Genomic DNA, 26,540 nt, shown 5'->3' with positions numbered 1-26,540 from the left:
CTTCCGTGAGGAGGAGGCCCAACAGCCCACGTAAGGCCTTTAGGAGGGCCATTCAAGCCACAAGCGGAGCCTGCAGCATCACCGTTTCCCTGCCGGCATAATCCGCCACTCCTGAATGAAGTGTCTGGGGCTTGCCCGGCTTGGAGTCTGGTGCAACGCACCAGGAGTTACAGACCAGACATACAATGTCTGGTCTGTAACTCTATCTATTTTAACATTTGTTAAGTTGGTCACGTGCCAAAAGCGGTGGACAGAAACTGGTCGACAGAAACTGCTGTTGCCCCACAGGGGCAGAAACAAGGCCTTTTAACCAGGCTACTTACACACACTACAACTCGCTTACAATTCGCAAACCTGGCAACACTGCTCTGTGTTCTCATAGGCCCACCAGGCCCGCCCCCACACTACCTTTCACACTCTCACAATCAGCCATCTTGCTTTTTAGGGCTCTCGCAGGATAACAGACAGAAGGAAGGGGAGAAATTATTGGCTCACTATTTTGCTTATCACTTCTAAATCCCTGTATTTACAAAATAAAACACTCAGCGAATCCCTTAGTTAAATCAACATTGTTCATTGTCACTACTTGGATTGTGCCGAAATATTTACATTACACGTATAGCTTTTGCTATTTTCGCCTGCCAGCCAATGCCGACTACACACGCCTGCACACACACACACACACACACACACACACACACACACACACACACACACACACACACACACACACACAGGAATGGCTATACGGCGGCGAGACAGCAGTGCAGAGTTATAATTTTCAGTTTCATTAAATAACTGTCTTTCTCAGCGTGCGCACGTGCGCACACAACATTATTCAAGTGAAATGCGTAACGCCAATATTGGGCTCAACTACGTTCACTTAATGGGGCCAGTCCTTCACAGTGACACACGCGTTAGATGAACCACGCGACCGGGATGGTTTCTACCCCTCAATGTCGTGCATTTGCTGCGCCCTTCTAATGCTGCGCCACGCCTACTCTATACTGGTCCATGCGACTCGAACAGCGTCAGCAGCAGGCTAGCAGCAGCTCCGAGCCTCCGTCAGAAAGGCTGCCCACACCACTGCACAGCCCCACACCCAAATGAATCGAATGAATGAATAAGGCGCTTATATCGCTTTTGCTCAGTGGATGGGACATTTACATTAAAAGCAATCGGATGGACGCGTGGATAACGGCATGGTTGTGTGCAATCGGGAAAGCTTCCATAATCCATATAGCTTCCATGCTAGCTGCTTCAGACACAGGGGAGGGGAGGGAGAAATAGTGCGAAATAGCGCTTATGCAACAATTACCCTTAAAACAAACACCTCAACTCGATGTCATTGTGAATAAGAATTTCGAGCGAAAAAAAGTGTGCGTGTGTGTGTGTGTGGGGGGGGGGGGGGTGTGTGTGTCGCGTCGCCCTCCAGCTGCAATTGCGAGTGTGCGCTGTGTGCAGGGCACACTACTGAGTTTAAAAACACAGCTGAAACATGAAGTGGAGTCTGTCCAACGACGTCAAGTCTGTGGGGGCTATATGAAGAATTAAATAGCCCCTTTTAGCCCCCATGAGGATTTTCGTGGACATTTTATATTAACATTACAGATTTTCTGGGAATTATTGACACTCTGTGACTCTGTCACAGACTGCATACTAGCGTATTTACACATGCTCTGGAATTCCGCCGGCTGTTCAGAGGTGTTAAAAGTACTCAAATGCTAATCGGGTTTCTTTTGTTTTCACCTAGCCAGGTATTATATGCCTACAGTACAGTGCCCATAGGCGGCGGGTGTGTAAGGCAGCAACACTGACACTTTCAGCGGAGTGACTCGAGAAAAGACCCATATCGTCCAAAATAGGCTAATCAGTCGTTGTCTGTGTATAGGCTAATTCATTGGTAAAAGTATGCTAAATCACTCAATTTTAGACCATTTGGGAAATAAATAAATCCGCGGCGGAAAGTACAATGTGCATGCACACAATATGTAAATAAATAAATGTATTTTCTTGCATAAACACAAAGAGCTGTTTCCATAACTGCACAAATTATTGCACATAACATGAGTAGCTGTTATAATAACATAATAACATAACATGAGTAGCTCTTTGCCTGCCTGCCTGTCTGTCTGTCCATGAGTAGTTATTTGTCTGTCTGTCAATGAGTAGCTGTCTTACTGTCTGCCTGTCTATGAGTAGCTGTCTGCCTGCCTGTCTATGAGTAGCTGTCTGCCTGCCTGCCTGTCTGTCCAATTGTCCATGAGTAGCTGTCTGTCTGCCTGTCTGAGTAGCTGTCTGCCTGCCTGCCTAATTGTCCATGAGTAGCTGTCTGTCTGCCTGTCTATGAGTAGCTGTCTGCCTGCCTGCCTGCCTAATTGTCCATGAGTAGCTGTCTGTCTGCCTGTCTATGAGTAGCTGTCTGCCTTCCTGCCTGTCCAATTGTCCATGAGTAGCTGTCTGTCTGTCTATGAGTAGCTGTCTGCCTGCCTGCCTGTCCAATTGTCCATGAGTAGCTGTCTGTCTGTCTATGAGTAGCTGTCTGCCTTCCTGCCTGTCCAATTGTCCATGAGTAGCTGTCTGTCTGTCTATGAGTAGCTGTCTGCCTTCATGCCTGCCTGTCCAATTGTCCATGAGTAGCTGTCTGTCTGCCTGTCTATGAGTAGCTGTCTGCCTGCCTGCCTGTCCAATTCTCCATGAGTAGCTGTCTGTCTGCCTGTCTATGAGTAGCTGTCTGCCTGCCTGCCTGTCCAATTCTCCATGAGTAGCTGTCTGTCTGCCTGTCTATGAGTAGCTGTCTGCCTGCCTGTCCAATTCTCCATGAGTAGCTGTCTGTCTGCCTGTCTATGAGTAGCTGTCTGACTGCCTGCCTGTCCAATTATCCATGAGTAGCTGTCTGTCTGCCTGTCTATGAGTAGCTGTCTGCCTGCCTGCCAGCCAGCAAGTTGGTTAACAGAAAATAAATTGTTATGGCTGAGTAAAATAAAATACAATAAACACAATTTGCCTGAAAATAGATTACCCAGCTATGACCTTTTTCATGAAAAAAATGTAGTAGTGATATGGCTGACTGAGTAAAATAAAACAATCTACCTGAAAATAGATAGCTATAAGTGAAGAACTATTAATGGCAGCTGGGTTTCATCATTCAAATAAAATAGAATTCTGTCCGTTTAGCTATAAAATTATGTCAGGGAATAGGGATACACAGTATATGTCTTTCATTTGCATTGCATCTCCCCCCCCCCCGCCCCAAACTTTTATTTTCGTTCGAGTAATAGTACAACTCTAATAGTATTACTTATAATAATGTAATTAAAGATAACTTCATTCAGATTTATTTATTTTTATTTCATTTTCCAGATTTTTTTTTATTTTTTTTAGATTTTCATTGGTGGGCCAGTCATAATGGTCCCGCGGGCCTGATGTGGCCCGCGGGCCTGAGGTTGAGTATCACTGCTGTAGCCTACCCAAAGTACCAGTGAAAACATCAACTTATTTTTTTCCACCGCTGTGGGGGGGGGGCCTGCGGGGAGGCGGGGCTGCGGGTAGCCCCCATGAGGATCATCAGAACTATTCGGTTCTGAGTCTGTCAACTCCCGCAATTTCCTTCTTCCCATATTGCGCTGCAACGACACTAGGATTGAGCCCCCCGAAGGGGGGCGAAATTCTAGTGGTCTATAAAAGGAGGGGTCTGTCCGACTTGTCTGGCTGGATCTAGCAACAAAGCATGAACTCTGTCGCCCCCAAGTGTTTTAAAAGGGTGACTACACTCAACGTGTGGTACTAGTATCCCATAATGCATTTCGGAATCGAAAAGAATAGGTTCCACTCACAGTTTTGGTGGCTTCGCGTTCTGCGCTAACCTCCCGGGGATATATCCCATTCTCAAGTTTTACTGCGCGTCGGAATTCATGAAAACACATTGGTACGGGTCATAAAACCAATTGCCACGGGGTTCACTTCACACCTGCTTCTGGGGTGAGTAGAATACAGCAGCCTCTAGCTGACATTTTCTAGCTAGGCCAAAGAAGGGTAGCCAGGTAGCGTTAGCATAACGCGGTCAGCTTGATAACCATGCTAATAACTAGCTCAGTTGCCAATAATAGTAACGTTGTGATTGGTTCCACGGTTGCCGAGTGTGCTTAGTTGTTTTTAAGTTGACCATTGTACGTTATTCAGTGGCAAGTACAACGTGACACCACACTAGTGATTAAATGCTGCTACTACTACTCCACCAAATGTCAATGGACATGCTCGTTTACGGCTGCCCTTTGCTTCTATCCACCAGGTCCCTGTACTCGACAGGATGTCGTATCCTCCTCACCTCAATCGCCAACAGATTGGCATCCCTCAGCTTCCCCCGAGGATGCCACCTCCCCAATATGCAGGCTTCCCCCAGGCGGTACCACCAGGTATGAAATGCTCAATGTGAACTTGTGGGATGGGAGCGGCTAGCGTTGGGAGAGCTCTCGTCTGTCTGCATGTATTTTTGTATGTATGAATCATTGGGGTTTTTTTGTGCTAAGGACCCCACGAATATTTGATCATGCATCTCAAGGGCGTTAATCTTCTAATAACTGTACTATGTATGTATATACAAAGGTTTCTTTCCATTTAAACCCTCTTGTCTAGACTTAGTAAAGTGCATCTGAGTTCGATCTGTACCACTTTTATCATCTACGACTACGGATTCTATGCCAAATGTCTTTGTCCCCCAAAATAGCAGATCTGCAAACTTTGAGCTTATTGCAGGCATTCTATATTTGGCTGATGTTCCCCCCCTGAATTAGCCCCACAAGCAGAACCCAAATGTAGTAAAGTTTCTGACACTTTGATTACTTTACCCATTGGGTCCTGGTTCACGCTGGGCTGCCACCAGTTACGCACACACAAGCACACACAAATACAATGTAAACACGTAAGGAGAAAAGATTCGGCGCGGTTTTATGCCATTTTTACCTGTGTTTGCTTACGAATGTGCGAACTATAAGTACCTTACATACCTCTGAGAAAATCTCCTGTGTCGCGGAAGCCGTTAAGTATTTTTAATCTATGTTTGATTAAAAATGTCGCTTCTTCCTACCGTGTTTATTGACACCTAATTGTACTGCCTATCTGGCTAGCTAGTGGTGCTATAGCTATTACGTAGCCGGCACAAGCCAACCGCACATCGGGAGGCGGTACAATAAACGGTAAATAAACAAGAGGAAATCAAAGCGACATTTTTAATCAAACATGGATTAAAAATACTTAACGGCTTCCGCGACACAGGAGATTTTATCAGAGGTATGTAAGGTACTTATAGTTCGCACATTCGTAAGTCAACACAGGTAAAAATGGCGTAATACCGCGCCGATCGACTAAACGATGAGTTTGTTTATATCCGCGTTCCAACAATCGCATTAGAAAATCTTATCATGACCAGGAACCCTATATAAAGCGACAATCAAATTTCATAAAAGCTTTATGTAGGGTTCCGAGAGGGGCTACCCCTGAATATGAATGCCGGGATTCAAGTGGTTAAATGCTGCATGTGATGGGAAGACGTGTTCCTAAAATGGTTGTGGATCAATAAAAAAGTCAAATGACTATGACACAATGCGTTCATTTAAGATTGGTAGGGTTTTTTAGTAGTTGATCTTAACTTTGTAATGCTAGTGATGTTTGCGCACAACGCTCTTGAAAACAAAGTATTGCATTATGGTTTTGAGCTACTCTGGCTTGTTAGACTGTAATTGACACTAACATAACACTGTCTGGGAAATTATCTGATGCATGAGAACTTCTGTTGATTGCTTATTTGATTTTATGTCGTCTCCACACATCCAGGCACCCCCATGATTCCAGTCCATATGGGAATAATGACCCAATCACCTACAGTAAGTTGGAAGGTTGTGTAGCTGTTACATGCCTTTTATGTTGTGCTTATTATCCCCAATACTTGAAACCTGTTTTTTTTTTGTTAATTACGCTATCATTGAGCTATTTTAAAGTGCATATTGAGTTGGAAAGTGTAGCTGAAAAATAGTTGTTGGAGAAAGCAATAATATATAAACTGAAATGTCAACATTTTCTTAGATTAGTCAACATTGACTTTGTTATTCAGGAATGTTTAGCAACTAAACATGAATAGTGGAGTATGGTCTGTAATTTTGAATTGACCAAATATTGTATTCGCTATTGAGTGCAATACCATTTGACTGCTATTGCTATCCCTACCATTGGCTGTTTGTGATGTTGTCAAATCAGGAATTTTGCATGTATTTGATTTCCTATTTGTTTTGCAGATGCTAATTCCCACTGCAGTTTCTATGGCACAGAAGCAGCTTCTTCCTAAGAAGGAGCTGAGCACAGCCCCTCGCAAAGAAGAGGACAACAGCAGTGGTCCTACTACCACAGTGTTTGTAGGCAACATCTCTGAAAAAGCCTCAGATATGTTGGTCAGACAGCTTCTAGCGGTGAGTACTAGGCTTTGTGCATGAGATTATGGTGATCTGCATTCCGCAACATCATTTGAATACTGCCATTTTGTTAATTTAAGGATTGTTTTAGAGCCCCATTCAGTGGTGGTGCAATATTAGGCACAAGTTACCAACCCATGCTATGCATTGCAGTGTAATGCACGGCATGCAGCGGTTTCAATTCGGGCCAACAAGGACGCTGTCAGTTTTCCTCTATTATCCCATTCGTATGTCAGTGCTTTATTATATTTAATATTCAAATATTTGATATAATAATGTATAGTTATACAATATTAAACACCACATGCACATACATATGCTATAACAAATTAGTGAAATCAACTATATTAGTTAAGTGTTTAATTTAGGTTCATTTCCAGGGTTATTTTTAATATGAGGAGAGTAATATTAGGCTTCAACTTACCGCGCGTCCAGGGCTATGACGCACCTCATCATGGCCATTGGCTATCGACGTTGGCTGTGCAGTTCATCCTCTTACGTTGAATAGACTGGTTTATCAGTGTGGTTTGGTGAGTGGAAATGCCTCTGACTCTTAACTTTTAAGCTTTTGTATGTCGCACCCTCCGAGCACAATCCACATTTCGGACGGTCATTTTCATAACATGGCAGGTGATCTACAGTAGAAACTCCTGCTGGTTTGCGTTGCTTTGTAAGCGGCTGTGCTTTTCTCACTTGTGTGGGTTTATTGTGGCTACTTTAAGATTGATGTACATGGCTAGATCCATCCACTGTTCCACAGCCTGTATGCTTCCTAATAAAAGCGGGCTCTCCATCCACCGGTCCAAGTGCTGATAGCCACAGATCCACGTTGTCTACAACTTGGCAACAGAGTAAACAATGTTACACAGAAACCTTCGCTTTTGTCATGAAAGTTTCTTTGATGACGTTCATATTAACTTGCTTTGTGCAGTGCATGCATTCAAACTTTATTGATGATAATGGTGACGTGATGAATGCATTAGCAATTATTCTTCATTAGATGCCTTACTCCATACATTTACGGAGGCAAGAATTAAAACGGCATTCAAATTTCAACATTCAAAGAGAAATATATATACATATATAATTTCTTTTTCTTTTCCCCTGACTTATATTTTACTCCCGACAGTTCTAGCAGGCAGGTGTTTTTTGTACACATGGTGTGAGTTATGTTCTAGCTTCATTGTCATAGTATATATTTTAATTCAAAATTGGTATTGTTAATGTTACAATCTAAATCTCATTAAGCTTTATTTTGTATTATCAAACTCATATGTTGTTTACAGATGAATTTTGTCATCTTTATGTTTCCAATATTTCAGAAGTGTGGCATTGTTCTTAGCTGGAAGAGGGTCCAAGGTGCTTCTGGGAAACTGCAAGGTAATCATTCCTGTGGATGCATTCTGGAAGCATTGTTGTCTCCACCAGGCAGACGGCATGGGGAGAGAGTATGTTTTGCACTCCTTCCGTCCGTCTGTGTGTTTGTTTGTGTCCGTCCGTCTGTGGACAGCTAATCTCCGGCACCGTTGGCTTGATCGCAGCCATACTCTGCACACACACTCCCTGAATGCCACAGCTGAACCTCTGCCCCAAGGTTTTCACATTGGCCTCTTATAGCGCCACAAGGAGGCCGCTTTGTGCAAAACAACACCTACAGATGTTGTCCAAACATTACGCAAATTGGTACACAGTCTCTCTAGAGCCATTCAACGAAATGGGTCTTTCACATTTTTCAGACTTCATCCTGATTGGCTAATATTGGCTTCCAAAGTTCGCAAGAGTGCTCAGTTTAAAAAAGAAATGCCGCAAATCATGAACACATCGTGTGATTTCCGTGAAATTGTGCACGCACATTCCCACTAGGCCGAGGAAGAAATACCATCGGAACATTTTCAACTCGGCCTCATGGTGGCACTATAACTGGCCGATTAGTGTTTTCACCTCTAACTGCACAGATCTGTGTAAAACCTTTTTTGCACACTCCCTAGATATAGTTCTACCAGGAGGTCAACATATGTAGAACATTTTCTAATATTACTCCTTCAGATTTTATCCAGATGTCATGCAAATAGGTACACTACGCTCTCCATAGTCATGTGATCAAGACGGGTTTGTTTGATTTCTCATAATCCATCCTGATTGGCTACGATTGGCTTCTAAAGTTTGTGGTGAAACTGCATGCATATTCCCACTAGGCTGAGGAAGAAATGCCACTTGCCAGTTTTCAAATCACTGTCATGGTGGCGCTACAACAGGCCAAGTCGCGACACACACACACACACACACACACACACACACACACACACACACACACACACACACACACACACACAAAAACATGTTTATATTACTCCTAAACATCACACACTCCTATCCTCCTGGTGGAGACCTGTGCCCAAAAGGTCACATTTTCTAGTTTTATCTAAGACTAGTTGTACTTGGCTGTATGGCCAAGAATCATATCCAACCTTTCTGCTGTCACGCCCTCCTCTGTAAAATCCCCTTGCTAAATGTCTCTTTTGTGTGATCAGTTATTTCTGTAGTAGTGATGCACCGAAGATTCGGCCACCAAATTATTAAGCCAAAAATAGAATACATTTTGGTTTCGGTCAGAAAGAATTTAAATGCCCAAAATATTATACCGAAACAGTTTGTTGTGATGATGCAATCATTGCAATAGTATATTTACCCCATGCAGGCTGACTGCTAAAATTGTCACATAAAAATAATCACATTTGGTGTTCTGGTATTCAGCATTTTTGGTTTTTTGGTTTTCGGCGAAGAATTTTCAATGCGGTCCATATACTGTCAGTGTAACACATCTTTTGTCTTTGAAGCTTTTGGATTCTGCGAGTACAAGGAGCCTGAGTCGACACTTCGGGCCCTGAGATTACTTCATGAGCTTCTGCTGGGTGACAAGAAGTTGCTGGTCAAAGTAGACGCCAAGACCAAGTCCCAGCTAGACGACTGGAAGGCCAAGAAGAAGAGTGCCAACGGGGTGTGTTATCATATCTAGATTGTTTGTCACTGCAATCCAAGGGTAATATCCCTGTATAAACTTAGTGACTTCTCCCCGAAAGGACAACTTCATTTTGCCATCCTGAATGACCTGTCTAATATAATTTTTATTGCATTTTGGCTATCTGCAATAACTGCAACCGAATGAACCAATCAGTAGCATTGTCAGTATTTGTCATTCATTTATTTAGTTGCCAATAATTGAAAGGAACGTGCCCAGGGGGCTGGGCCGGTTCCGGCGTGCCGTGTCGCGTCTGAAACGGTTGAGAAATGACAGTTACCGTGTGGATGTTCCTCTACTGTACCCTCTACTGTACTGTCACTGTAATGTACTGGCACCCCCAAAAGCATCATATATACAGTTTGACACTGTCTGTTGAACTGGAACACCGGGGGGGGGGGGGGGGGGGGGGGGGGTGTGTGTGTGTGTGTGTGTGTGTGTGTGTGTGTGTGTGTGTGTGTGTGTGTGTGTGTGTGTGTGTGTGTGTGTGTGTGTGTGTGTGCGCGCGCGCGCGTTAGGTTGTGCACAGATGGTGAAAAACAACCATGCTGTTTTCGTGCTCATACCCAGACACCCAGCCACCCACACACAGCTCCGTAAGGGAGTGGTTGCACCAACTCAAAAAAAGGAGAAAAATAAATAAATTCTGACAAATCCCGGGCCAGTGGTTATAATGGTGTGGTCAAATTTCCCTTATTGTCTATCCCTGGAACTGGAAATTACAGATTTTTATTTTCAACCACCGCCATTATTCGTCTCTTCTACAGCTTTATTGCGTTGTCTATGCCTTTTTGTAATTTTAGGGAGCAGGTAATGGAGCAAAAGATGGTGACGACGATGAAGAAGAGGTCCTTGACGAGGAGACAAAACGCAGGGACCAGGTGGTGAAGGGGTCTATAGAGGGCCTCATAAGAGAGTATGCCAATGAGCTCAACGCTCCCTCGCTAGACTCAGACAGTCACCCTCGCAACAAGAAGAGGAAGGAGAAGAAAGAGGAGGTACCCTGTGCTAGTATGTTGTGTTCAGCTGCTGTAGCTGGAAAGTCTTGAGACTTAGTAAGCCTAAATGTCCCCTCTCTCAAGATATATTCTTTATGCTAGAGTTTTACTTGACTGTAAAGGCACGTTTTTGTGTGTTCATTGGCCATGAAGTGAAATCTGTTGTCTATGTAAAAAAATATATTTTCTTAGTTATACCAACATTGTTCTTGTGAAGCATATTATGTTCTTATTGTCTCCACCAGGCCGAAGGCCAAAAATCCTAGTCATGTGTTCAAGACGGATCTGTCCGATATTTCATATTCCATCCTAATTGGCTAACATTGGCTTTCAATTTAAGTTTGCAGGATTGGCCCGTTTTGAACAATAAGCCTCAAATCATAAACGCAGCGTGCAATTTACGTGAAATCTTTCACAGACTTTTCTACTAGGCTGAGGAATATATCCCATACCCACCCTTTTCACATTGGCCTGTTATAGTGCCACCAACAGGTGGAAATTTGTAAAACACATTTTTGGAACAAAATGCCTCGAATCATCCAATTGCTATCCAAGGCGTAAGAAGAAATGGCACCCTTTTCACATTGGCCTATTATAGCGCCACCAGGAGGCCACAACCTGACCTGACCTGGTGGAGACCTGTGCCCCGAGGGGCACTTTATCTAGTTTCCCCTGAAAAGTAACGGTTATGGATATGCAAGGTATCTGCCCTACAGTGACAAGTTATGGAATGCTATAGCTGCAAGCATCAATGATTATGCATTGCATCTTTTTTGTCTTCTGTGTCAGGAGGATATCAATGCCATGGAAATGGAGGATGACAAAAGAGACCTGATTTCAAGAGAGATCAGTAAATTCCGTGACACACACAAGGTAAAGTACTTAACTGCTTTTTTGCCTCTCTCAACATAGTCTTTGGAGGAAAGACTAGTCTTAACATATATTAGCTGGAGCTGAAATACAAATATATGGATGTAATTTTCTCCATATAGCTGTTCTCATTCAGTGTCAATTGTAGCCTAGAGGTTGCATATTCATGCACATATTTGACATGAGATCATAAAGGAATAAAGATACAAAAGCAATTGGTGATATTCCAAAAGTCTTGCTGCATTTATTGACGCCTTGAAGACTAGTCATACATATATCCATCATTCAAAGACTACTCTTAATTCATTGTCTCCAAAGAAAAATGTTGTCTTAGGTACGTACTGATTTGAGTCCAAAGGTTTCTTATCGCAGTACAAATTACATTCATCACACAGAGTGCATGGACATTAAATGTAAAATTCACATCAAAGCTAATCTATTGATTAAACCCCACCAATATGGTAGAGTTCATTTGGTGACTAAAGCAAGATGAATCTCAGAGCTTTGGGAAAAGGTTGCCAGGATAAAATGTAAGTAAGCTTCCATTTAATATCTACACATCGTGGGCGCTCCCTTCTGGAGGGCTTGCAGAGGAAGCAACCGGCTCCTTCTTCATCTCTATTTGCTCAACCCTCTCATGACAGCGACGATACAGGGTGACAAAATAATCATTACTAGCAGGACCAGAAAAATCTAAATTGAGCCAGTGCCTCAACCAAAGATACCTAGCCGTGTTCTATCAATATGACATGTTGTAGTCAAAGTTCAGGCTCTGAAAAGGTCAATGGAGCTCGGTGAACCTCTGCAGGTCCTCAGGTGATAAATGGTGTGTTTTGAGGATCACACAAACTGTATAACCCTAACCACTGCAGCAGCTTTAACGCAGCAGCCTGTAATGTTACTAAAGCAGGGAGCGTCCCTCCACAGCACTCTGAGTTCTGAAGAGTAAAGCAGGTGAGTGCTGTCTTCTTCCTCTTTTTATTCTACTTTTCCCCCTTTTGTTCTGTGTATAATAATATAAATTAACATAACGTATCATCATAGCAACACTGCTTCTGTTTCAAACATGGAAGAGGATGTAATCAATCCATGGATTCAAATGTGTTAATTCAATAATATAAAGGTCCTTTACTTATGGTTTTCACTGCAAAGCTTCCCCCAGCAAAGTAGTTGGCTTTGAACATGGAAGTATGGACATTATAATCTCTCTATACTTTTATAGCTAAGATTTTAACCTTTTTAAAACTGACATCCCTATTTTGGGTACAGTCATTATTCATTATTTTTATACGCATCCTTTGGCGTATTAAATGTTAGATTCAGCTAGGCAAAACATCAGGTTTACTAAGCAACACTTGCCAGTGTCAGAATTCGCCATGTGTTTCTCGGTGAAACATGAGAGGTAAGTTTAGAAGAACCTAGGTTAAAACACAGGCTTTACTAAGTTGTCGGATCAATATATCTTTTTTGCTGTTTAACCCTAGGAGGACCAGTTGGCAGGTTGTACTACATTATATAATACTTGAGGATTGAGTGAGGGGTTTCAACCAGAATAACAGTAATCTGGTACAGATTGCACTGCCAGCAAGACCACACAAAGGTTTATCTCCCTCACTAAATTATTATCATGTGGTACACCCCATCTGATTTGGTTCTGTAAACAACCTGAAAGAAGTAGTATTAGATTGAGGCCTCTATTATTATTTACCACATTCTGCTCGTGCCCATAGACATAGAAAGGTAGACAGACCTCCTTGGGCTCTGCGGCGTCTGTATCTCCAGAAGAGGCAAGCTTCTATGACATTCGGTAGGCCAATCAGAGGCAATTTAAACGTTTGTTTTATCATGCCAATAAAGCTCCTTTTGGATTGAATTGATTAAAAAAAAAGACACGCTGTGATTGGCCAGAAGTCACTTGAGTATCGGCGACGCAGCGTGCCTTCCGCACTTCCACTGGACTTCCACCTTACGGTGTGATACAGGTCGCTCCAGTGAACTGCAGCAGCCAATGAGGCATCTAGGTTGTGACATAAGAGCAAAATGGCCAATCTTGTAGCAGCATTTCAGTTCAAATCCCCATCTCTCGCTTTGTCTCTGTCTTGGTCGGATGTTCATTGCTTAACAGTAGTGTGACCCATAGTCAAACATTTTATTGTATGTATGGACATAAACCAGATACAGCAAGGACATAGTCCATTATATACGGTACTTGTTTTTTGTAAGAGGGCTGTTTGAACTGTGGGCCTCCCTATGTTGAGTTTCATGTATTTGTTGGGTTGCGGAGTCCAGATAGACACTAGAAGACAACCAACCGGTAAGACTGCTTTTAATTTTATTGACCAAATGCAATACAGTGCCAACCTTTGTTCAACCAAATATGTGTTTGTTTTTTTTTGTTTTTTTTTAATAATATGTTTTTGTGTATTTAAATGAAATGTGCTTGGATGAATTTCTGCCACTGGTCCTAGGTGTTACAAAGTCATTTTCTTTCCTCTTTTATTTGTCTTCACTTTTGATCTGCTTTTCCTCTCATACTTAGCCTGTAGGATTTGTAGAGGCAGAGAAGTGCTGAAAACCCTAGTTCATCACCTGTAAGTTGCACACCACTAGCTTGAAGAGGATCCATATTTTAGGTTTATTTCAATGAAGCGGTATCTCTTAGATTTCAGTTTACAGATCTAAAGATGCTGTAATGTTTTACCATGTAGTGTAAGGTGTTTGACAGATTTCTTAACGAGTTATCCTGGGGCTGTGCAGAACCCCAGGTCTACAAATAAATAACAATTTTAAAAGCAAAGTTATTCTAATTAGTAGTGAAAAACATTTCTGCTCTAAAAAGAAATTGTATGAAAACAGGTTTTTAGCAGAGTCCACATCAATGATTCGCAAAGTAATAATTTCAACTTGCAACCACTTGGCAACAGAATCCTAAAACTGGTTTGCAGTTATATAAAACGGTATACACCCAGGAGCCAAGCCGTGACCGATTGCCACTTCACAACAACAGTATTGTTAATGTCTCTCCAGGATAGGGGATAAAACTATGGGCCGTCCGTAAACTGGACAGTGACAAAGTGAGGTGTGTGTGCGTGCGACATGTTAGAATGGCAGATTAGTGTCACAAATACAATGCTCACAAATTTGTGACCAATGAATTTTTTATTAGAAAGAAATGCATTGCAACTTGTTGCTTGCGATTGTGACACTTTTGACTTAATGAGGTGGTTCAGACCGCTGCAGTGGATGGCATTGGGAATCATTGGTGTACTGTGGACTGGCCTTAACGTAGTTATATAGTCATCGCTGAATCACTTAAACCTATACGTATTTGGCTGCTGACTGGGTGTTTATTCTCGGTCCACTCCAAAACTTCGCTCAAGATTAGAAACGCTAGGGTTCTTGTGGTTAAGGATGTCGGTCTACAATACAGTACTGACACCCTCTGGCCCAACCACCTCTTCTGCATCTCACATGGCTCTGTATAGAACACATAGTACCAGCTTATGTAATTCGCTTAGAGGAGCCTTCTGCCTTCTATATAAAGCTGTAACCCACTTGGCCTGCTTAGGTAAGACCAAACCAGGAAAGTGGTTTTAGTATGGCTTGTTAGTGGAAAATGAATCCTTGCCACTGTTTGTACACTGGATTCAGTTTTTCCCATTTTCCCAGTATTAATTTCTCTGGGTAGTTTTGCCTTATTTTAGACGGAAAAGTAGAGTGACCTGAAACTAAGAATATGGGGCACAGACCCCTAGCCATAATCAAATGTGGAACACCGCAATTCTGGTTAAAGCTAATGAATCGACTACAAGTTAACCCTACTTGATATATTCTAAAATATTGGTGTATGTATATTAATTGAAGCGTTTATGTAGGTTAATTTATGGTGCTGTGTGGTATATGAATCCCTCAACAGGTTGAACATTTTGCCTGTTCAAAGCAGCACACATGTGCTTTAAAAACATCTATTCCGGGCTTTACCATGGCACTCATTGACTGGATGCTATATGAATTTGACCAATGAATACTTTGCTCACCACAGGACATACGAAACAAGACAGCAGAGGACACGTATACCTGTGAGCTAGGTGGCAAAAACATGCAATACATTAGTTATGTGTTAACATAACTACAACTGAACACGCTGACATTCAACATCTCCAGTCAAGTGAAGGAAGAACTACATCGGTACTGCAATACTGTTGGTGAACAAAGCCCACAACATTGTCAGATATTTTTCTAGACTGATCTAAAATGTAGGCTGGTTATAATGGCAACACAGCAGAAGGGATTGTTACATTAGATTCTGTGTATTGACAAACACTAACCCAGTGCTGCTGCATTTGTAGACATTTTTCAAGCCATATTAGCCTTAGCCTATTGCTGGTTGGAAATTGAGACCTGGGCCGAGCAGCTGCTGAACCACCAGAGCACTCCTCCCATGGAGGAATCAACCATGACTGTTGGAGGACCTCTTAATTGGGGCTGCCCTTTTGACTCACAGGACAAAGAGTCACAGCAGTATGTGAACCAGGCTGATCCAGGGACTGTAAAACCACTCATTATTTGCGTGATTCATGTTGGCGTAGTTGCTTCTTGTTTTTAATGTAAAAATGTTTAAGTTGTTGAAATTATTTTTGTGGCATAAGATGTTTTCAACCGAGTACCTCACTGTCCTTTAACCCTTCCCTATCTTCCTGTTGGACTCCTGCAGAAACTGGAGGAGGAGAAAGGAAAGAAAGAAAACGAGCGTCTGGTTTTGGAGAGAGAGAGGCGGGAGAGAGACAAAGAGCGTGAGCGAGAGAGGGAACGCCGTGATCGCGATCGCGAGAAGGAAAAAGAGAGGGAGAGGGACAAGGAGCGTGAGCGAGACCGCGAGCGGGACAGAGACCACCGTGAACGCGAGAGGGAGAGGACGAAAGAAAGGGAGAGGGAACGTGAGAGGACGCGGGAGAGAAGTCGCGATGTCAGCGAGGACCGCAGTAGATCCAGGTGAGGAAGAGGTGGTGTAATTATGGTTGGAGTAGGTTTAGTATTACCTTCTACTTGGTGGATCCTAATTTTATGTAAAGTCTGTTATAATAAACTTATACTAATGTTAATACTATCATAGCAGTGTGTAGTGAAGCCCAGCTTTGAGAATTAGATTTAGTGTAAAACTGGTGTCTGCATCCTCTCCTGTAGAGAGAGGATCAGAGACGACAAGAAGCGGGACCGTGATGAAGATGAGGAGGATGTGTACGAACGGAGGAGAATTGAGAGGAGGCTTCGGGACAAGGAGGCTGCTTACCAGGAGGTCTGTTCAACATCCATGATGCTGGTCTTTCTTTCAGTGTCCCACACCTATAGGTTAGAGAGGCAGGCATCTGACCAGAAGGCTGCAGGTGTGAATCCCTGGACTTAACAAAAAAGGGAAATCTGCTTCCTCAACAACCACAAGTCTGATTTGACTTCTGCTATTTCTAGTGGTGCAATTTAGTATGTAACTGGTTCTGTACTTTATTAACATGACTGTGGTTAAATTACATTATTGTTGGTTCAATCTGTTTGTCGTGGTTTCCCAAAGCGCCTCAAAAACTGGGAGATCCGGGAGAGGAAGAAGTCCCGGGATTACAGTAAAGAAACTGAGAGGGAGGAGGAGAGGCGACGTGAAACGGTAAAAAATGAATGCATACCAGTAATCATATGAACGTTTTCGCCATTTATTGTAACCGGCACCGAGTACCTCTGGTTTGGACAATGTCTGCCTGAAGGATAACCACTATAGACTTATAGCGCTATGGACTTTGCCGCACAACAATTGGTAGATTGTTACTAATTACAAGTAGATTGGCTGTAGCCAATCTACAAGCTCACAAAGCATGGAGGACCTCATTGTGAGCTTCCCCGACTATAATAACGTTCCCAAACTAGGGATACCACGGTTAAATCAATCACAAGAAAGTAACATTTGTGTACCTGGTTGGTTATCTGTTTACCCCCATCTGAATTGGCTCATTCTGCTGGGTATTCCATTTAAGGTAAACAACTTTCACAAAACACCTCTGCGCTTCGGATAATTTCGATTGATGCATGACCTCTCTCATGCTCTTTTCAACAGTGCTCCTAAGGCAGATGCACTCAGTACATGTCTTGTAAGCTAGAACAGACGTCATGAACAAAGTAACAAGACATTCTTCCTCCCACATGACATTGCATTAGTAGACGTAACCTTAAGTTAACACATCACGCAGAGTACAGAGATTTCGTTATTGTCAAATAGATTTAAATCATAACCCTGCCACTACCCGACCTAGTCAGGTAGTGCAACTAAATAATATGATGTTTTTGCAACTCAGATGAAAGAAGCCAAAAGACTTAAGGAGTTCTTGGAAGATTACGATGATGACCGAGATGATCCAAAATATTACAGGTAAGGTGGTGCTCAAATTCAACTGATTTTTTATTGTGACCAGTTTTTAAGTGGTGCAAACCACTTCAACATCCAGCTTACAGCTCCGTGTACCGTGGTACGTACATACGTACGTACAATGAGCATGAGTGGTGTGCGCATGCATGCGCGTGCACACCCGCACCCGTGTGTGTAGTGCCATGCATGTGCGCGTGCACCACTGGTGCCTGTGAGGCTGCGCACGCAGCACAGAAACAGCAACATGTTGTTGCTAGCGTCAATGCTAGCGAGCTAAAATACAGCCATCCTTGCTCTAGAAAGCACCAATATTTCCATCTAGACCACCGGATTATCAGCAAAGACCTCCGAAAATCGCGCTAATTGACCAAACCACGGAGAGCTCCGTAGATTAGGACTTATTCAGCTTTTAGTCTGCCTGTATAATGGGAGGTGGACGGCAGCGCGTCCATAATAAAGCTAATCTAACGGAGCAGAGAGAGAGAGAGAGAGAGAGAGAGAGAGAGGGGAATTGCACCACTTGGTTCACACAGGTTCTTTTCACTTTCAAGAACCGGAATGAGTGTAACTGCTAGTTGTGAAAAGGTAGCATTGTTCTTCATGAATAGCCTATAATTTGACTGAAGACGGAACGCACTTGCCTGGGCAACCTGAAAGCAAACTCCACTTGCCCGAACGCATTATTTACTTCCCATGGGCAGTTGAAGTTGGTGTCAACCCCTGAATATCATAATGGCAACTATTCACATTTTCTTTGTCCTCTGTGACACTAGGGGCAGTGCCTTGCAAAAGCGCCTCCGTGACCGAGAAAAGGAAGTGGAGCTGGATGAGAGAGACCGAAAGAGGGAGAAGGAGGAGCTGGAGGAGATCAGACAGAGACTGCTGGCTGAGGGACACCCTGACCCTGATGCCGAACTACAGAGGGTGAGAATACCTCGCATATTTCAAATGGGAAATGCACCCTCCTATCTGGGCAGCATGAGTTTTACTGGAAGGAATAATATCTATTTTTGAGTGGTGCAACCACTCCTACAACCAGCTTACAACCTGCGTACCTACCTACCTACCTATTTGTATCTGAGCACGAGTATATGACTTATTAGTACTAGTAGGGGGCGCCAGAAACAGAGAGGGATAGTGCTGTGCCTGCTGTCTGCTAATGAGAGAGAGAGAGAGGTGTGGGGGGGGGGGGAATTGCACCACTCAGTTCACACGGGTGTGATTTTTGTGTGATCAATCAAGTAATTAATTTTGTAAAAGTTAGAATACATATTTAATACATATAGTACAAAATCTTGGTAAATGCTCATTGCAGGTTATTGGAATGCTCTTAAAAAATAATATATATAGATATGTTTAAAAAATAATAATAATATGGAACAAAGGCAAGGGTTAAAATGTCGGTCAACTGATCTAAGTAATAAATGACAGGACATTGTAATCCTCACTAGAAGTGGGCAGTTGGACACTAATATCTGTCGGTTCATCTAGCACTGTGGTCTCAGATGGGAGATGCCAAAAACGACAACCTGGATTTCTCAATCATAGTTGTTTGTTCCCTTTTGTTTTCTTTGTACCCATGGATTACTGTGTGTATGTGTGTGTAGATGGAGGAGGAGGCAGAGCGCAGGCGGAAACCTCCATTGCCCCTTGAACCTGAGGAGGAGGTGGTCCCAGAGAAGACCCATAGGGATAAAGACAGAGACAGAGACAGGGAACGAGATCGCGATCGAGAGAGAGAGCGGGAGAGGCGAGGCTCAGACCGGGCTCCTCCAGAGCCGGCAGTCCGGGCCCCACCGCCGGCAGTCCGGGCCCCACCGCCGGCACTCCGGGCCCCACCACCTCACTCTGACGATGATGTGGAGGAAGGTGAGGCTGAAGACTACCATGATGATGACGACTCCCAGGAAGCCAAGCCACACCTCAAACCCACGCTCCGCCCGATCACCTCTGCTCCTTCAGTGTCCTCGGGCAGCGGGAACGCCACTCCGAACACCCCCGGTGATGAGTCTCCCTGCGGCATAATCATTCCAGGAGAAAACACTCCCGATGTCCACCCTCCTGAGGAGCATCGACCCAAGGTCGGTGTCAGCATGAAACTGGGTGAGTGAAGCGCTAAAGTCGGAGTGGGAATAGAATCACGATTCACTAGGGGCTCATTCTGCTTTAGTGCTGCAACCTTATATTCTCCTTTTTCCACTCCAGGCTCCGCTAATACTAATAGTCCCTGTCAGCCCAACGTGGTCAAGCGCAAGAAGCTGGCGCCAGTCGACAGTGTTTTCAACAAGTTTGATGAGGAGGAGACTGATGAGACGCCTCGTAAAAGAAAATTGGTGCCTCTGGACTATGGCGATGATGACAAGAGTCTGGGCCTGGATGGGGCCGAGTTGTTGGCGGGCAAAGGTAGCGTTAACACGGAGGAGAAACGCAAGCACATTAAGAGCCTCATCGAGAAGATACCCACCGCCAGGCCTGAGCTGTTCTCTTATCCTCTGGACTGGACGATGGTTGATTCGGTAAGGAGAGAGTGGCATCTCTGACTTTATATTATTTGTGGTAAAACATTTATTTGATGTCAGAATGAATGTACAATTTTATATATTGATTCAATTGTTAAATCTAATAATGCACAAATCTGGCCAAGAAGTGTCTATAATAATAATAATAATAGTATCCTACAGCTGCTCTATCCATTAACTTTTTCTCTGCTATCTACGATTATAATCGTAGCAATAGGCTAAGGTACTAAAGGTGCTAACTACGTACATGTTCGTATTATAGAGCCTCGCAGTCCTGCCCCCTTTCCAGATCCAGAAAATAATTCCCTGTTAATTTTCCTCATAAACTTTTCAAAAGATATTTATTTAAAGATGTTTACGCTGCGGACAAAGTCAACTCGATAAAAAGGCAGGATATAACACTTTTTGTTTTGTTTTTCTTCTTAAAAATTCTGATCAAATAGTTTTTCTTCTTACAAATTATTTGATCGGCCAAAACATTGTGTTTATTGTCATGATTTGTCGCAACTCGAGTTTGCTTTGTCCGCAGCGAAACGTCTTTACCGTAAATAAATACTTTTTGAAAAGTCTATGAGGAACATGAACAGGGAATTATTTTCGGTGTCTGGAAAGGGGGTGGGACTGTGACGCTCTATAACAGGATGTTCAAAGCCTTCTCTAAAGCTTCGAGCACTGTGACTGTCCATGGTGAGCTGTCGTGCATCCCGACGGTCGGAAATCATTTGTCTCATTTGTGAACATCGCTGCGCACATGTAACTGCTTCTAACGAGAGCTAAGCGGTATGAGCTTATGGCTAACGATCAATGTCCTCACAACAATAGCCCCCACCTCACTGAATAACCCGAAAATAAAACGAGGATCGTAGAGTAAGAGCGGACAGGTGGCAAACTGGGTTAGGTGTGCTTATGCTACCACATAGTAGGGCATTAAGCAACTAGTCGACTAGTAAATCCACTAGTCGACCTTGTTGGTACTACAGTTGACTAGTTGATTTTTAATTTTGTAGGCCTCAAGATCAGGTAGATTATAGTTATAGTCACCAATGTACACAGTTTTTAAATGTACAAATATTTATTTCCCAATTAGTTTTAGTTAAGAAGCGGCTGAAAATGTCAGCTACACCCTCCCAAGACCAATCGGTAGGGGTCAACAGTGGCAGGGACATGGGGTTGGCAACTTAGCATAATGACTAAATGGAGAGAATATTAAAAAGGATAATACAATAAACGAGTTCAATGTATATGTATAACTATATCTCAAATTATGAAATTAATATGGCGCTTTTCTAAGTACCCAAAGACGCTTTACATGGGAGGAGAAAATGACTAACAGAAAAAATACTTTATTAGGAAAAACGCTATACCCACTGACTTTAAACCAGATGAATTGCACATCATCAGTGTTGTTCAAGTTACTTTTAAAAAGTAAAGAGTTATAGTTATAGTTACTTATCTAAAAAAGTAACTAGTTACTTTCATAGTTATTAAATTATGAAAGTAACTACTTTCAAGTTACTTTACTTTACTTGGAAAAATAATAATATAAAAAACGATTTAAAAGGTTTTTTTGTTCTGTCGCACAGTAAGAGAAAAGACAACTCCCTCCTAACATTATGAAATGTAGTGGAACAATAAAACATGTTCAGAAATGTTGACAGGCATCCTTATTGTAGCCTCAACTTGCCTTCAAAACAAATGGTGCTGTGCAAATTTGCAATATGAAAAGAATAATAATAATCTAATAAAAAATGAGTATATGCAGTGGTAGAGGGATATTCTAATTCATCAAATGTATTTTTGAGCTCATCTTCCATTTTAGAATATTCACTGTTCAGGTATTTGGAAAATGTATTTCTGTACATTGGCCCTGCTTTTCGCTTTCACTTTCATTTTGCTGACCAGTGGAAAGGAAGGAAGGAACAGACTCCACCGTTGAGAGGGGAAGCATTTCCTCAACAACATATACCTGGCAATCATTTTGTCAAGTTGACTCTTGGTGACATGCTGCTAGTCCATGTGAGACAGCCTAGCTCATGGACTGATTTATTTGATTTGCATTGCTCTTCTTGGCTGTGGACAATGCTTTATGTCCACCACATAAGTTGAATTTCACCTCAATGTTTTTTTTGTCCTTTACCCGCAAGTACTCAGAATAATGCATCAAAGCATCTGATCTCGCTGTCATCCACATTTGCCATTGTAGCGTGTGGTAATAATGTTCGTTCAACCGGCGTTTTAGTGTGTATGCGTTACAAGGGTTTGGCCCTACGTTAGCCAATCAATGACCTCTTCTGCGAGTGAGAAGCCATGTGGGCACAGAGGCTAGTATGAGACATAACGCGGGTAACGCACGCACAATAACTATAAGGCCGTTATGGAATGGGGAAATGTAAAGCGTTAGGTTACAAGTTACTGCAAAAAGTAGTTTCGTTAGGTAACGTAACGTGATGTAAGGGCGTTGGTTACACTGCACATCATTAACTATAATATCAGCAAATCAAAATTGTTGATTTTTCTTTCTGATTTAGACCCTGATGGACCGCCGTGTCAAACCATGGATAAATAAGAAGATCATTGAATACATCGGTGAAGAGGAAGCCACTCTGGTTGATTTTGTTTGTTCAAAGGTCTGTAATAAGTTGTGCATAAAAACATGCTATGTGAATGAGAAGAACCCTACATTGTTATGTAAGAACTAAGAACTAAGTGTTCTCTATGAAAATGTAATGGTTTTAGAACGCATGTTTTCTCTCACCTTGGGCCAGATTCAGCAAGCAATTTACGGAATTCATTTTTTTGGGGCCATGACATTTAGCGTACGGTATTCTACAGCCATTTTCGAGTCAAATGACAAGCTGACTTTTCAGGGTCGGGCTCAAAGTGTAAATGCATTTAGCATGCTTTAGTCTTCATGCTGAATCAATTAATAGTCACAAACCTCCAATAAAATATGTAGACATCGGTCATCACATAAAAAAACCTGCCCCTCGGGGCTCCACCAGGGCAGGTCAGCTTGTGGCGCTATAATAGGCCAATGTGAAAGGGGTGCCATTTCTTCTTACGCCTTGAATGGCAATTGGATGATTTGAGGCGTTTTGTTCCAAAAATGTGTTTTGCCAAAATCCACCTGTTGGTGGCGCTATAACAGGTCAATGTGAAAAGGGTGTCCATGTACTTCTGATTTGCATCCTTGCCTCGGTGGGCAGATGCACTTGGCTCTGCCCAGCACTCCTTCAGCTGACTTAAGCAGTGAGGCGAGTGTGGGACAGCAAAGGGTGGCTTCTTAGAGGTGGCAACCCGTTTGAAGAACGGGTTACTCGCCCCACGAGCGGCTGAAGGGTCATCCAGCTCAATCTTAGCCAGGGCAGCCTGCAGTGTTGCACGCAATGTGCAGGGCCCGTTTCCCAGCTCAGTTCTTCCTGAGCTCCTGCAAGGAAGCTCTGAGAAGGAAGTGAAGTGGTCACGTGACTGGGCTGCGCCATGACACTTTCATGGACACTTTCATGGGAGCCAAACTACCAGGAAGTTTGGCAGAATGCACTGGAGTCAATGAGAGCTCGGTGACCAGCTCATGAACAAACATTATTTATGAAGAATTGAGACCTTTTGTAAAGTAATCACTTCTGGAAAATGTAACACATTATTGTCTGCTGTGTTGTTATTTGATGTGTACACTGTAATTTTTATAGAGGTATGGTATCTAAAGTGCACAAAGTACCTTTCTTAAGTATCGCAAGACTTCCCACCGTTTCCTGTCTGGCAGCAAAATATCGCGATACGAAACCATACCTGCTGCTGTTTAGATCCTCAGATAAAATTATATAATGTGCACTCTGTGCACATCGAAAAGTAAGTTATTAGAAAACAACCTGTGTTATTTTCCAGAAGTGATTACTTTACAAAAGGTCTCAATTGTTCATAAATTGTTTATGAGGTGGTCCAGCCGGCTCCATTCACTGCCATGTATTCATTGCACTTCCGGTGTGAGTTTGGCTTCCATGAAAGTGTCCATGAAAGTGTCATGGCGCAGCCCAGTCACATGACCACTTCCCTTCCTTCTCAGAGCTTCCTTGAGCTCCTGCGGGATGTCTCTGAGCCATCCTCAGCCTGCACACTCTCCACCTGGGATCACCCCGAGACCCCCGTTCGGGGGGAGGGGTCCTCCTGCGGGATATCATCCTCGTCATGGAACATAGTCTGAAGCTCTAGTTGACATGACATCATCATAATCCAATTCTAGATCATCATTTCCCTCCAACTCCCGGATCGCCTGTGCCGGGGGATGCAGTGGCTGCTGGACTGCCTGTGGCAGGGGAGACGGTGGCCGTACCATTGCCTTATGCTCTATTTCAGCCCGCAAATTGTCCATTTCATGGTGATATGGAGCAGTTGTGACAGCCGCCGTTGACCTCTTCCAAGCTGGATGAGCGTGCTCACTGCGAGTACCGCGTTTACACAGCCTTAAGAGGGCAACAATTTGCACTCTCTGCAATAGGCCCAGGCAGGATGTCAACACCACGACACAGTGTTTTAACAAGTCTTTGGACCTGCAAATTCAGAACTGATGTACAGATTCTAGGAGCTAAACTTACAGACGATACTCACGTCAGGTAGTGAAAAAGGCTGTCACATGTTTATATAGCCTACCGGGGACGCATGGGCACTGGGCAGCCTACACGTCACATGACTTTAGTTTGTTTACATTAATACTTGCGCGGAGTGCGATAGGCATATTCAGTATTATTCAGTATTGTTTACTGCCTACTGGCAGTCAGGAAGGAATGAAGCAGAACGCCAATGTCCCGCGACTCATTTTATTATTATTGACGACCTCATCAAATGAACCATTCATACTAGTATAGCCAACTTACCTCTGACTAGGAAGGATATACGGTTGAAATGGTGTCCAGAACTAGTCCATTACCCAGGCATTCAAACAGACAACAGTGATATAATCGTAATCCAGATGGACTTCCCCTCTCATTAATCAATGCAGCTCTGATAAAAATAATCACCCGTGTGAACCGAGTGGTGCAACTGCAAAGTAGCCTATACTTTATAATGTTCAGTCAGTTGACATTGCGAGTGAATCGCCTGTCAAAATAAGCTGATCTACAAGTTCATGTGGTGCATCTCGCGTTCACTGTTCTAAGCTTGGAGATCTGTGCATTTTGCAGGTTGTGATGACATTTTTCACACAAGGTAAGATATTTCCTGTTGCCTTATATGGTGTGAAATGGGCGTGCGTGTTCTATTACGCAAGGAGACACCGGGCTTGGGAAAGAGGTGAAACGCGCTCCAGCGCTGATGCGCACAGATGAAGGCAGGTACGCCACCTTTGATGAATGGCATGCGAGATTGAGCATACGGAATATGGACACTCATTTAGACATTTACGCACTTCATTTACACCTGGTCGTAAATTTCCTTGGTGAATCTTGCTCCATGTGTTGAATCTTGTGGCTTGCATCATATGCTATTGTGTCTCCCACTAATAAACATTGGTTCTGAATTCCTCAGGTTATGGCACGTAGCACACCCCAGGGTATCCTTGATGATGTTGCTATGGTGAGTGGAATTTGGAAGAATCCTCACTCTGTATGTTAAGAAGGCAGGACCGAGAGAGAGAATTATTTTTTTATCTCGACATTAGAATTTATGAACCAGGAGCTCAACTGCAGAAATGCTTAATCCAAAACTGACAGTAGACCATATTTATTACAGTAAATCATGTTAATTGCAGCTACTAGCTAACTGTCTATTTTTCCACAGGTTCTAGATGAAGAAGCAGAGGTCTTCATTGTTAAAATGTGGAGGCTGTTAATATATGAAACGGAGGCCAAGAAGATTGGGCTGGTGAAATAAAGACTTGGATACCTGGAAGAAAAAATAACCAGATATTTTCTCTCTGGCTTCCTCTTCACTACAAAATCATGTTGCTATCCATAATAATTACCAGCTCCTCAGACTGTCTGTAACAAAAAGACCACCCTCCCCCATTCTTTGAATGACTTGACACGTGTTGAGGCAAAAGCCAGATTATGTATTTTACTTGTTTATTTTCTTCTCCAGTGTATGGGACACGTTTTGCTTTAATTTACTGTTGTCATCATGTCAAAGGCACTGCTCCGTTGTGTGAACTAATGAATAAAATACCTTTTTAGAAAAATTTAAATTGTATAAAATATCTGTTCTCTTCTTTATACTGTCATGTTCTTTAAAATGCCATCATTTATAAGCTATTTTAATGACAAACGTAAC

At 42.9% G+C, this 26,540-nt stretch overlaps 1 protein-coding gene across 1 annotated transcript; it reads left to right on the top strand.

The window, feature by feature from the left end:
* The first annotated feature begins 3,819 nt into the window (after positions 1–3,819).
* Positions 3,820–26,448, top strand: rbm25a (RNA binding motif protein 25a). Its single transcript, XM_080784569.1, has 18 exons — positions 3,820–3,981; positions 4,292–4,415; positions 5,833–5,882; positions 6,291–6,461; positions 7,787–7,844; positions 9,302–9,462; positions 10,287–10,481; positions 11,271–11,354; positions 16,066–16,343; positions 16,536–16,647; positions 16,918–17,007; positions 17,690–17,763; positions 18,534–18,684; positions 19,368–19,863; positions 19,966–20,276; positions 22,808–22,906; positions 25,800–25,847; positions 26,052–26,448. Exons 2-18 carry the CDS (start codon positions 4,310–4,312, stop codon positions 26,142–26,144), a joined length of 2,577 nt encoding a protein of 858 aa, XP_080640695.1. The 5' UTR covers positions 3,820–3,981; positions 4,292–4,309; the 3' UTR covers positions 26,145–26,448.
* Positions 26,449–26,540: the final 92 nt, after the last annotated feature.

The sequence above is a fragment of the Protomyctophum bolini genome, assembly GCF_963924005.1.
Source record: "Protomyctophum bolini genome assembly, chromosome: 15".
Taxonomy (NCBI): domain Eukaryota; kingdom Metazoa; phylum Chordata; class Actinopteri; order Myctophiformes; family Myctophidae; genus Protomyctophum; species Protomyctophum bolini.
The sequence above is the reverse complement of the archived record's forward strand: the minus strand, read 5'-3'. Positions and strand labels throughout refer to the sequence as shown.

Bases quoted from the DNA above. Each gene is read 5' to 3' on its own strand.
- rbm25a (XM_080784569.1), top strand. From the start codon at position 4,310: ATGTCGTATCCTCCTCACCTCAATCGCCAACAGATTGGCATCCCTCAG. The intron at 7,845-9,301 runs GTAATCATTCCT...TTGTCTTTGAAG, and splicing joins TGCTTCTGGGAAACTGCAAG to CTTTTGGATTCTGCGAGTAC. The intron at 18,685-19,367 runs GTGAGAATACCT...ATGTGTGTGTAG, and splicing joins CTGATGCCGAACTACAGAGG to ATGGAGGAGGAGGCAGAGCG.